Raw genomic sequence first — 13,933 nt, 5'->3', positions numbered from 1 at the left:
TCGCGAGGACATGTACAGGTGGTGTTGATCGTTTTCACCGTGGAGATGGACACATTGTCTAGAAACATGACAGAGACCCCCAGTTCATGTTGTGTGATGAAAAGTAGGATTTGGATCACGAGCATACGGCCGGGAGTAGTAAATGTCCTGAGTTCAAAAACGCGTAAACTTCGGTGAGAAAGGGGGTTGACTCAAATCAACATCAATCGCTTTTTGGTCACTCAAAACCTCCTCTCATAGACCACACTAAAAAGCGAAAATCTTGGAATTAAATTATCATTTAAATTAATATAAAGCAACCTATGGAAAATTTGTAGTCTCATTACTAGTTGCGACCTATTTGCAATGATTGAGTTTAATTGCCCCGTCTGCGTATATGATTTTGATAGCACTTTATTGGAACGTTGTTAGAATTGTCAGTCACCCGTTACGTGTGTAATATAGACAAAGATCTTTCATTACTTAGATTGTACTGCATTGAAATTAAGTAATTATAAAAACTGAAAAAAAACATGGGCTTAGTTATAATCTCATTCAAATTTAGCCGTAAAACACAGCGACAGTTTACGCCGTTGTCATTTTAGTAGAACCACTAGAGAAAGAACACCATATTACTGAACATGCCTCATTATTTGTTATTCTTGTTAACGATATTGCTTTTTATTTTCTCAGAACAGGTGAGTGAAAGTTTACCACTTTTAATACTTTCTCCGTTTAAATCGATTTTAATAATGAACGACTTTTTTTAGACAAAATTCAACGTAACCATGCGAGCGCTTTCCACTTGGTCCAATCCCTCCGTCATAATCGCGAATTCAACCATTATAAATAATACTATAAATGTTGACTTCCACATTCTTCATGAGATTAAGGATGTTGAATTTCGTCTAACAATGCATGAGTTACGCAACGAAAAAATGACAAAGTTGATGGATGAACAGTTCAGACCATGTGTTATTAAAAGATTAATCAAGATTAGCCCATATGCATCAGGAGCAATGCATATTATATCGGATTACACAAACTTCGGATGGAAATGCGCTTATAAGCCAGGACTTTACTATCTTCGAAACTACCCGCCAGGATCGGAAATTATTCCTTTACGTTTCGTTTACCAACATAAAGTAGTCGCCCAGTGCAAGACTACTTTCTATATGAATCATTTTGACAAAATCGCAGAAATTCTTGTTAGATACGAAGTAACAAGAAATTAGTGAAAATTCCAAGTATCTAATTTTTAAGCATAAACTTTATTTAGCCCAGAAAAGATTCTCCTTTGGAGAAGAAAAGCAAAAAATACAAGTGTGAAGTATTTCTGTCAATCCAAATTATGAATATCTATTGGATGACATTACGTCTAAATTATATCAAAACATTTTATCCAAATATGTGTGTCATAATATTTTTCATCTATGAAGTTTTAGGGCGTTTGAAACCTTTACTGAAAATTACTGGAGAACGACCTCTACAGGCAGCATTTTGCACTGTAGAAAAAGAATTCCAGATAGATTTGTTGGCAAGATACGGTTGTCATAAGTTCCTGTCGTTTCTGGCTATAAACCCTAGCCTTCTCCAAAACTTTTCAAGAACCTTGTATTCTTCTACAACTGGTCGGCGTTACTGGCTCCAAGAAGGCGCAACTTTCGGCGGAATGTGAGGACAAACTGGTAACCTCGGTGAGATCCACACTGAACGCAGCAGACTTTTCAGTTAGCGGCGGTTTTCATATTAGAATACACTTTTGCCTACAAACATAAGAGTTAGTCAAATTTACCTATAGCATGCTATTATAAAAGCCTCTTCCTATCTACTGGCGGCAAGGCTGGCAAAGTTGCAGGAGTGTGCTTATATATTTCTGGTTCAAGAGCTATGGGCTCGTTGTGACAGAATCTGGGGCATTGGATTAGTCAAGGGGACTAGGATCTTCTTCGATGAAGGATCCTCCAGACCGAGGACCGGCGTTCTTATGTCAAAGTTGTTAGAGGCAACCATGCTGAGACAATTCTGTTCCCAGCGCTTTGGAGAGGCTTGGCCTATTTCCCGAAAACTCAGAAAATCAACCAGACGACCTATAAATCGTAATTGCAAAAGCAATAAGGAAAAATACTGATTAAACTTCTGGAACTCACAGCGTGAATATAACAGGCTCGTAAAACATTCGAAACGAGACTCATACTCATACTGTGCATACTGTGAGGAATTGGAAATTGAAAGGGTGTGCAGAGTCGCTAATAAAGATGAGTGGGCCAGGTTAGAAAAAACCGACAGAATCTCTTGGAAGTTCATCACCTGGCAGAGCAGGCATCAACTGAGTTGTTGCAAGGGGAATTGGGACACTGCAAGAGCGGTTGTTACCAATGAAAAGGCGAGAACTGTTTTAATATTATTTGAACACTTCAAAGAACCACATGAATGACATCTACCTAGCGATGCTAAAGGAGTGTATAGAGCACTTAGACCGACTTCTAAGAAGTATTTTTCGAGGATGTATTGCTCTGCGCTAGGTGTCTTCCTCTTGGCACAAAGTGAAAGTAGTCTTCACACCTACACCTGGGAAAGATGACTATTCAAATCCAAAGAAATTCATGCACACCAGCTTAACATCATTTTCGCTGAAACGTTTGGAGGGACTGGTTGAGGATCACATTCGCGAAATGGCACTGAGGTAGCACCGACTAAACGAAAACCAACACGCTTACCAACGTGGAAAGCCCTTTAAGTCGGCTCTACACTCTTTGGTCTCAAAGATAGAGGACGCAATGCTGAAAGACGGGCCCGCGACGGGGGTGTTCGTGGAAATTGAAGGGGCGTTTGACTGTGTGCTCTTCCAAAAGCTCTGTGATGTCGCCAGAGAGCATGGTATTGATGAAACTTTAATTAAGTGGATCTACCCCATGCTTACGCAGAGATTGCTGCGTGCTGAAGTGGGTGTCGATTGCTCCTGACAACGGAAACGACGAAAGGCTACCCTCAAGAAGGTATGCTATCGGCACTTCTGTGGAGTATGCTGATTGACTCACTACTATCCGAACGGAAAAATTTGCCAATACACGCTCAAATTTATGCAGATGACGTGGCAGTGATAACCGTTGGTCGAGATCTCAGAATCGTGTGTAGAAATACACAACGCACCGTTTATTTGATTGACAGTTGGTGCCTCAAGCATGGACTTTCAGTTAATCCAAATAGAACTACAATGGTATTATTTACAAAAGGGAAGGAACTGGATGGTCTTTGCCTTTCAGAGATGAGGGGTACAACACTTCAACTCTCCGAAGAAGTGGAATATCCGGTTTTTCTAGACAAGACGTTACTTTGGAAGAAACATGTAGAGGTAAAGATGAAACAAGCTCTCACAGCTTATGGGTTGTGTACGCGGACCTTTGCCTCGACGTGGGGACTTAGCCTCATGTAGTGTAGAATATATGGGCAAAATTATTTTTTGATATTCGGAAATTATAGTGTTAAACACGTGATAAGTCACATGCCAGATTTATGTCGATCGCCGTAATAAAGCGCGTATTTATCGGTCCGAATGACGTTCAAATAACTCCGCTAAAAGGACAAGAATTGAAGCCAAGGCTGTACACGTGTTTCATGAAGAAACCTAAGGTTTATGGATTAGGTATATCAGTTAAGGTTTTACGGCTAAAAATCACATTCCACTTTTTAAATGCATTTTTCTCGAAACTGCATGTTGAAAATCGGCTGCCACCACAGCCCAAAATCTATCCAACGAAATTCTTTGAAATTTTCACGACTTATTCAGAATATATTTCGAAAACATCAAAATTCACAAAAAAAAAGTTTAACACGGCACCAAAAATTTATCTCATTTTTTTAATAATCCTAGTTTGCGGACTGTAGTTAAGTCTGTACGTTAAAATGTCGTTTACCTTTTTTCTTTAAAATAATCGCAGCGCCCTCTAGCATAAGCAGAAACACACCTTTTTTTTGGAGATGGCTGAATAAATTGCTCTATATTGCAATAACCAACTATGCGATCGGGCGGGAGAAAATACTATGCACGCTCAAGATATTAAAAAATCTATGGTGAATTTGTATCTTTATCCAGTTCTTCACAAAAAAATTTCTGAAAAGGCCCAGAAAAACGGCCTTCACACGGAGGCGGAGATGGTGGGATACTGACGAATAACCTTAGAACTTTTATTTCGGGCTTTTTCCTTATCTAAGATAGATAGTAATGGGGGTAAGTAAGAATGTTTGAAATGGTCAAATTCCATATTTGATGTGGGTTAAATAGCAAAAAAGCGTACAATGAAGAAAACATTAAAAAAATTAACTGACTTACTGTTTTTGATGTTATGTCTGGTTGCTAACGCTGTGCTCAAATTTCTTTTTTTTCTAAATTCCACGAACTATTCACTTTCTTTCAAAAATAATAATTTCACGATAAACTCACAAATTTACTCTAGAATTTCACTTCACTGATTCACTTTGATTATTTCTACACAAATTTCTCATAAATTTACTTTAGAAATGTCATTTACTTTAGAAATAGTCATTTTAATTACACGAATTGATAATAATTTCCGCATTTGCGAAGCGATTGCTAGGGGGTTAGCAACCCCTTTTCTTCCCATATGGGCTTCTTCACCACGTTGAATGTCAAATTGTGAATAAAATCTTTCGCTTTTAATCAAAACTAATCGAATAAGCCCGCGATCAGAGTTCCCGCGATAACACGAAATACCTTTTATCCTTATATCCTTGGTTTTTGATTCTATCGCGTCGCCCCACGTTGGGCGCCAGTTAACGAAAGGACGGGCTAGTTATCTCGAAAATTATTTTTATGATCCAAATTGCAGCCGGGTTAATTTTTGGCTTCAAAATTTTACGCGCATTCTGACCTGAAATGAACGGCGGTACACGTGCAGTATCTAATAAACTGGTTCTCATGAATATTCTACTTTGTGGGTGCTACTGTATTATAAATAACTGCGTATTCCGGTTAAACGTAAAACGAGAATATGAAATTATCTATGGAAGTAAACACTGTTCAATAATTGCAATTAACACTGGAACCACTAAATAGATTGGCTTGAACTAAATCTGTTAGTGTTTGCCCTCAAAAATGGCCCACTGAATAGTCTTACAGCAGCCCCGCATTTACTCGTAGTTTGTCTCTTTTATCATTTTTCCATTTTCAACAGTTTTCCCCAGTTTTCGCTTTGATATGACTCAATATGTCAATATTATCCCCCATAATTTTCATTTTGGAATTAAAGACAAAATTCTGCTTTTCTTTCTATTTAAATAGCAAAAGAATCTAAATTTCTTCAAGAAAGATTGAACAAAAAAAACGTCCTACAATAGCAATATGGTTACCAGATACATAGTAAATTCCAGTTCACCTTATTTTGGTAAAATTTCCGCTTTTCATATTTATAAGTCCTGGCGGAGTGCAATGCCCGCGTATGTTGAGAGTCATCCTTGCGAATTCGTTACTCCGGGTTCGAATCCCAGTTCGTCATGAACGTTTGTGTTCGGCTTTGTGGTCTCCTTGTGGCTGTGGTAAGCTTATCACCCGTACAGTGTTGATAGAGATTGATTTTACGGCCAAACGGTTGATTGATTTCTAGAATGTGTAGCTCGAATAGCAGATACCGAAACAGTACTCCTATCCCTTTTGCAGCATTGTGATCCGCTACCACTTGATTTGCCAGAGTATAGGCAAGTAGTAGCTTATATTCCAGCAGCCCAAGTGGTAGGAGACTCTCCTGAATGTGCGGAACGAAAGAGGTACAAACATCGGCCTCGAAAGGAATCATCATCTAACACAAGACACAAACTCCAAACAATTCGCCCTGAAATAGTAATAGGCATTGAACCGCCATCAAAGGTGCCTTTGTTTTTAACGCGGATGAAAAAAACTTACCATACCTGGCTAAACGTGGTAGTGAATCGATAAACGCAAAGAATTGAGAGCTATATGGATGACTGTGAGCGTGACACACTGAATCTTCATTACTAAGGTTAGACAGTTGAATGAAAAACAGCTTAACCTACTCCGTGACAAAAGGAACTCCATTATTGCTTCGGTCAGGGAAACAGAAGCTGCCGCAAATAGCAACGATTTTGTTACCGGGGGAAAAGCTCGTAAGCCTTTCAATGGTCCTGTGGGGAACATCTCATCCACTATGATTAGCTGCTGAAAAGATGGAAATAGTATTTCACAATATTCAGGGAGTTCTACCTCTTGTGAAATGGCCAACCACCGTAAAATATAAATACGGACACAGCTCTCTATTCACTTTCTTTCAAAAATAATAATTTCACGATAAACTCACAAATTTACTCTAGAATTTCACTTCACTGATTCACTTTGATTATTTCTACACAAATTTCTCATAAATTTACTTTAGAAATGTCATTTACTTTAGAAATAGTCATTTTAATTACACGAATTGATAATAATTTCCGCATTTGCGAAGCGATTGCTAGGGGGTTAGCAACCCCTTTTCTTCCCATATGGGCTTCTTCACCACGTTGAATGTCAAATTGTGAATAAAATCTTTCGCTTTTAATCAAAACTAATCGAATAAGCCCGCGATCAGAGTTCCCGCGATAACACGAAATACCTTTTATCCTTATATCCTTGGTTTTTGATTCTATCGCGTCGCCCCACGTTGGGCGCCAGTTAACGAAAGGACGGGCTAGTTATCTCGAAAATTATTTTTATGATCCAAATTGCAGCCGGGTTAATTTTTGGCTTCAAAATTTTACGCGCATTCTGACCTGAAATGAACGGCGGTACACGTGCAGTATCTAATAAACTGGTTCTCATGAATATTCTACTTTGTGGGTGCTACTGTATTATAAATAACTGCGTATTCCGGTTAAACGTAAAACGAGAATATGAAATTATCTATGGAAGTAAACACTGTTCAATAATTGCAATTAACACTGGAACCACTAAATAGATTGGCTTGAACTAAATCTGTTAGTGTTTGCCCTCAAAAATGGCCCACTGAATAGTCTTACAGCAGCCCCGCATTTACTCGTAGTTTGTCTCTTTTATCATTTTTCCATTTTCAACAGTTTTCCCCAGTTTTCGCTTTGATATGACTCAATATGTCAATATTATCCCCCATAATTTTCATTTTGGAATTAAAGACAAAATTCTGCTTTTCTTTCTATTTAAATAGCAAAAGAATCTAAATTTCTTCAAGAAAGATTGAACAAAAAAAACGTCCTACAATAGCAATATGGTTACCAGATACATAGTAAATTCCAGTTCACCTTATTTTGGTAAAATTTCCGCTTTTCATATTTATAAGTCCTGGCGGAGTGCAATGCCCGCGTATGTTGAGAGTCATCCTTGCGAATTCGTTACTCCGGGTTCGAATCCCAGTTCGTCATGAACGTTTGTGTTCGGCTTTGTGGTCTCCTTGTGGCTGTGGTAAGCTTATCACCCGTACAGTGTTGATAGAGATTGATTTTACGGCCAAACGGTTGATTGATTTCTAGAATGTGTAGCTCGAATAGCAGATACCGAAACAGTACTCCTATCCCTTTTGCAGCATTGTGATCCGCTACCACTTGATTTGCCAGAGTATAGGCAAGTAGTAGCTTATATTCCAGCAGCCCAAGTGGTAGGAGACTCTCCTGAATGTGCGGAACGAAAGAGGTACAAACATCGGCCTCGAAAGGAATCATCATCTAACACAAGACACAAACTCCAAACAATTCGCCCTGAAATAGTAATAGGCATTGAACCGCCATCAAAGGTGCCTTTGTTTTTAACGCGGATGAAAAAAACTTACCATACCTGGCTAAACGTGGTAGTGAATCGATAAACGCAAAGAATTGAGAGCTATATGGATGACTGTGAGCGTGACACACTGAATCTTCATTACTAAGGTTAGACAGTTGAATGAAAAACAGCTTAACCTACTCCGTGACAAAAGGAACTCCATTATTGCTTCGGTCAGGGAAACAGAAGCTGCCGCAAATAGCAACGATTTTGTTACCGGGGGAAAAGCTCGTAAGCCTTTCAATGGTCCTGTGGGGAACATCTCATCCACTATGATTAGCTGCTGAAAAGATGGAAATAGTATTTCACAATATTCAGGGAGTTCTACCTCTTGTGAAATGGCCAACCACCGTAAAATATAAATACGGACAGCCCTCAAAATAGAAACGAAATTGCCTTTATTATTAAAGGAAGTAAAATCCCGCATTTGACGGTGCCTTACGGGACTACCCCGTGCAATCCAGCAATTTCTGCAGAGTTGCTTCTCCACTTATTCGTAAAACTTAGGTAGAAGAAGAGGGAGATAATCTTTAAAATTCCAAAGAGGAGTACTCTTTTTAGTGGGATTATCTGTGGAATTGTGCGAACGCAATGCTGACCACATTGCCTCCTAGTGTAAAGTTACGGTTTTGAATGAAGTGCTCTAACACACTTCAAGGCCCTGATCCAACATGGATTTTTGCGCTAACGATTATTATTATTATTTGTGGAATTTCTGCCGGACATCTGCACTGAAAACATCTACACTGTTCGTCCTGGACCAGAATTTAGATTGCCACTCCACCTGCTCTTCATCGATTTCAAGAAAGCTTTCGACATCGTAGATAGGATGTAATCCAGAATACTCTGTGGAGGAGGATCATTCCACAGAAATTAATAACTATTAACATAGCGACATATGATGGCACAAAATGAGAGTAGATTAGTAACTGAGAAATTCGAATTCATAAGAAAAGCGTGCGAGGGTTTCTTCTTGTCACCTACGTCTTTTCTTTTTATTATCATTAACTTTTTAATGCTGCCTTGGAGGGAAGACTTAAGGAATTCGATGAACTCAATCACCTGCGCTGATGACATTTGCTCTTTCTTTCACCGAATCATAGATGTTAGCCAAATTGAACTTGCTTTAGAGAAGAGAAGCAGAGTTTGAATGAAGATAGACAGTCCAAGCTTTTACGAATTCATTTTTTTTGAGACAATAACCAATACAGAATTTCGACGACAGACGGACCAAATGTTCGGGAGCAGAAAGCAAAAGTGGTAGTGGGTAAAACATAAAATCAGGGGATATTCCACTTCAAACCGTCGAAACCACTTCGAACGCGATGTACTGGTAACCACTTGCCGAAATATCTTCAGGACTCGCCACCCGTCCACCAACGGTATTTAATTTATATCAGGGATGCTCCTTCGAAACTTGGGCGCTGGAACGTTGATATGGATCCGGTGTTTAAGACCACGAGACCGATTATCACCGTCATTTCCTGGATCCATTTCCTTTTAGAGTCAGGCGAAGGCATGCCCCATTCAAGAGTAATAGCATTAAAGTCGCCCCTCCGTGCCCGAAATGGCATCTTCAAAAGCATGAAGCCGCATTCACAGAAGTTGTGCCTATCCGGGCATTAGTTGTCTCAGGAAATTTACGCTTTGCGGCCTCGTCCACTTCGACTTTTTCTGTGAGGCAGTCTAGATCTCGGATTTCTAGCGTGCATATAGGCTGGAAACTAGAAACAAGAGTCTTCTCTCCCAGTAGCCCTTGACCGCTTCACAGAATGTACTCTGGCTGGTCGTCCTCGTGCCTAGTTTGACGAAATTTCCCCCATCTTCGTTTTCCGTATGGAAAATACTTTTGCTCCATTGTCTTCGGGCCTGCCTTGTAACAGATTTTACTGGGGATGTCTTGCCTTCCGTCGGCTTAATGAGCAGGGTCGACAGTCTACGTCTTCTTCGTTTCATCGACTTTTCTCTTACTGGCTTTTGGTTTGTAGCGTCCTTATCTCTAGACAGACGGGTCTCTGGCGGCGTAGCGAGTTCTTTTCTTTTATCCTTCTTTGTCTTCGTTTTTTGGATCCTGGATAAATCCTTCATCAGGTGCGTCTTCCTCTCTGCGCCTTTTTCCCTATTCGCTTTACAGTGGACTATCTGCGATCCGTTTGGTGCTAACAGTGTTCTCAGCGGGAAGTGCGCCTCTTCCCGCTTTCCAAGCGTCTTCCGCTACTGTCCACGTTCGCCTGTAGGAGTAATCGCGGTCCAGTAATTCCATCAGTTCCATCGGCCCGTTTCTGACGCCTTTACTGACGTTCTTTTGCAGGAACGTTGCCGACTGCATAAGCTTAACCACTGTCGCGCATTTCTTAATGAGCCCTTCCGCTCTGGTTCTAGCTAGGACAATCGATTGCACTTCCACTCGGTTTATTTCTGAATTCACCTCACTGGGTTTTTTCCGCAGCAGGGACCCTGCAGGGTATATAGTTGATTTTGCGTACACTCACGACCTTCTACATGTGAATATATGGTTTACTAAACAATTGTCTCATTGTCCTACATATTATAGTCGGAACAGTAAAGCGTTATCCGAGTAGATCCCAAAGACGCCGACATTTTATGACCGTCACTGATTGCAAAGCCGCTCTCGATGAGGCAAATGCACCTCAACATAGGCCGCTGGTTGTTGTCTTGCGGATGAAGCCACCAATGGAATAGTATAAGGAACCCACTAGCACGCTGCGCATTAAATGGTGACGATTTCGTCAAGCATTCGGGCATCCCGAATAAATCAATCAAGTCAGTTCCAAATTTAGTCACACAAACAATCACGGCGTGTAAATTTCGTTCCAAACAATGCAACAATGCCTTCCAGAAATCGTTTGTTGCGGAGATGTGCCTTTTATTGACCTGGGGTTCGACCAAATAATATAGACGTTCAAACAGGTTAAAGTTTATACAGAGATGGAATTAACATTATACGATATCAGTTGTGTAAGTCAAACGGTTGCTGCATGTGCAAGGTGGCATTTTTAATAAATTAAGGCACAACACATGTTCATGTTCTGGCCAATAAATTGCAATATACTCACTCTGTTCGCTTCGACACCTCAAGTTAACTGGTTCCCCTCCAACATGTTTGACAGTTGCATGTATGACGCTAGTTTTAAACAGCGTGTTGGCTTACCTATAAAGATACTGCTACCAAAATAGATTTTTCCAAACCACCCAATTGATTATCAAAAGTCTAAGATGTAGATCTAGTCCATTTACATAACGTATTATTATTAACTTCGCTCTTCATTTCTGTTGAAAAGTACCCATTTAACTAAAAGAGTACTGAAAATGAGGAAAAGTAGTGAGAAACCTCAATAGATACTGAATTTAGTACATTTGACACTTAAAACATTTGTCCTCGGTCGTTCCCTGTGGATAATAACGTACGATGAAATTTTGAGGTTACAGCTCCCCCAAGGAGAGGGGGGTTTCGCAGATGATATGGGAGTGACTATCGACGAAAAGTAACTCCTTGATGTCATCGAGATTTTAACAAATGCGAAAATTTGAAATCTTGGGTAGAAGACGCTGCTATGGAAATAGTTCTGATCAGCAAACGAAGGAAGCGAACGCAATGAAGATTATGAACCGGCAACCAGCGCTAAAATATTTAGGAGTCATAATTGACTAAAATTAAGCTTCAAGCCATACCTTGAAAACTTAGCAGCAACAGCATCCGGAGTTACTACATTGTTAGCAGAAATGTTACCTAGTATAGGCCAAAGACATCAGCTCCTTATCTCAAGAGTTGTTAGTTTTATTTTGCTTTATGCAGCTCCTATGCGGGTCTCACCAATGGAACATAAAGCAAATAGGAAAAATGTTGCACGCTCAAAATAATTAGGCGTATTGCGGACATCAAGTGCCTCTCGTAGAACATCAGACGAAGCAGCATGTGTGATATCAGGCATTATTCCCATCGAGATCTTTGCAAAAGAGGGTCATCGCCCTTATGACCCAATATATGCAATCGGCAAATCCTACACCTATTGCGGTCAGTTGTCTCGAACTCAAGCTGGAACGCTGGACTTACAGAATTATCCCAGATGTCTCAAAGTGGATTGAACGACGCCATGGAGAAGATAGCTTCGACCTAACCCAATTCCTAAGCAGACACGGAGGGTATCCCGTGTATATTTATCGATTTTGGCGGGACAGCTCCCCATATTGCCCGACATATGAATCTGGAACGCGTTCTTTTTAACTGTCTGAGATTCGCCGCTCACAAGGCGGAGGAGGAAAGTGTTACCCGGGCGCAGTTGTTACCCGAGAAAATCATGGACTACATGCTAACCTCTGAATCATCTTGGGGATCGATAGAAAAATGAATGAAGGCGATCCACAAAATGGTAAGGAAAGAGGATAACAGCCAAAACGAGCCGCATTTCGTAACTGATCCTGCTCCGTGAATCTCACAGGAGCCATCTATATGTTGAAGCAAGTTGGGAAACCGGAAGTTAGGCCCTATGTGAGCAGCGACGAGTGCACGACAGTTCGTGTGTACATAGCGAAAAATTCAGTTGCGATATATTTTTTAAAGAGCCATTTGCACAAATAATTTGATCTGGAAAGCTCGGCATTGTCAACTTCACAGTTGAAATAATAAAAACTTGTTGTTTCTTTTTCGTTGGTGTGGATATTTATTCTTGCAAATACCGATATTTCGGGAACCACTTGTTAGTTTGTCTTGCAAACTTGTTAGCACTGATGAAGGGAACAAGTGGTTCCCGAAATATCGCTATTTGCAAGAATAAATATCCACACCAACGAAAAAGAAACAACAAGCTTTTATTATCTCAATTAATTAATCGTTGGAAACATCGCATAATTTCACTCAGATCAACTTCACTGGTTTCACACTAGGAGTTCAATATTATTAGCAAATGTGAAGAGGTTGATCTACAACAGATACAAACAAGTCGGCAAACCGGAAGCTGGACGCTTGAGGTATGAAAGGTTTTGTGAATTTTTTTCATAGAGGCACATCAGTGGATATTTGTCCCATTGGTACCTAGGACGTAATATGTGTATGTGAGAATATTCACTTTCGGGTGGTAAGGACGTTTAAAGTTTTGAATTTGCGCAGAAGCGACAACTTTGGCCTATTATAACTTCGTTAACAATATTGCGATTTCTCCAAACTTGGTAGGATCATGCTCTATGTTGTAGCCTACATTGTAGCAAAATTTTGTGATACTAGAATGAATTGAAAGGGGGTTTTGCAGTCAATTACTAGAAATTATGGTGAAATGTGAATAGTAGAATATAGTATATCATCATTAACTTTATTTGAACAGATATTGCTACGGAGGGTATTTCGGAGCCTAGGCACCATATGGTAGCAGCCTCCTATTTTGGTGGTAGTGTCTGAAAATAGGTCCGCACTTCCCACCTTTCCAACAAATGTCAAAACTAAGACCAGCTTCGTAAAGACCTTTGATTTGATACCCCACATGACTATATTTGGAAAAAAAATGTACACCCCTTTTTTGCATGTATGGAGAAGTCCCCTCAAATTCTCTGGAAGCAGTATATTTAAAATTAAGAACTGGTGGCTTGGAAATACAACCTGGAGGAGTATACCATTAGTTGCTACTTGAAAATTTCAAGCTCAGTATACACGTAAATACACGAATCAGTTGTGCTACCTATAGGCAAACTGAATATAACGGATGGAGAAAATATGGGTAAATATCATAAAGTGTAAAATATTTAATGCTTCCTTAAGATTCTCTGAACTGAAGTTAATAAAGTACGACATTTTTGATGCTCGGTATGCCTTGAATGAAACAACTTTCCCAACCAAGGTAAATAAACGGTGCAATGTATACTGGACGAAGAGAAATTTAAAATTTTAAGAAATAGCTACCGTTCCACGCTCTACTTCCGCATTTAGAATGACCTAATATGTGAGTGCTCCTCAGCTGGTTAAACGATATAAAAATTTAATTCAGTCCTGTAATATGAAATTGTACTAAATTAAATTAAGGTGAGACTTAACCTAACCTAAATTGCAAAGCTTTTCTGAACCCTTTTCTGGGAAGAAATGCTTATGCTCTTTCAAAAGTTTCTGCATGACCCGTCTCATCCACTTCTCTACCTACCACCGAGCTT

General features: G+C 39.8%; 1 protein-coding gene across 1 annotated transcript; it reads left to right on the top strand.

Moving 5' to 3' along the window:
- The first annotated feature begins 548 nt into the window (after positions 1-548).
- LOC119655973 lies at positions 549-1,258 on the top strand. The gene is made up of 2 exons (XM_038062208.1): positions 549-677; positions 750-1,258. The coding sequence occupies exons 1-2, from the start codon at positions 621-623 to the stop codon at positions 1,212-1,214; spliced, it is 522 nt and encodes a 173-aa protein (XP_037918136.1). The 5' UTR covers positions 549-620; the 3' UTR covers positions 1,215-1,258.
- Positions 1,259-13,933: the final 12,675 nt, after the last annotated feature.

Source organism: Hermetia illucens, chromosome 4, assembly GCF_905115235.1.
Source record: "Hermetia illucens chromosome 4, iHerIll2.2.curated.20191125, whole genome shotgun sequence".
NCBI lineage: Eukaryota > Metazoa > Arthropoda > Insecta > Diptera > Stratiomyidae > Hermetia > Hermetia illucens.
This window is presented reverse-complemented; position numbering and strand designations above follow the sequence as displayed.

Coding starts and splice junctions, on each gene's coding strand:
- LOC119655973 (XM_038062208.1), top strand. CDS start 621: ATGCCTCATTATTTGTTATTCTTGTTAACGATATTGCTTTTTATTTTC. Junction 678..749: donor TTTTTATTTTCTCAGAACAG/GTGAGTGAAAGT, acceptor GACTTTTTTTAG/ACAAAATTCAACGTAACCAT.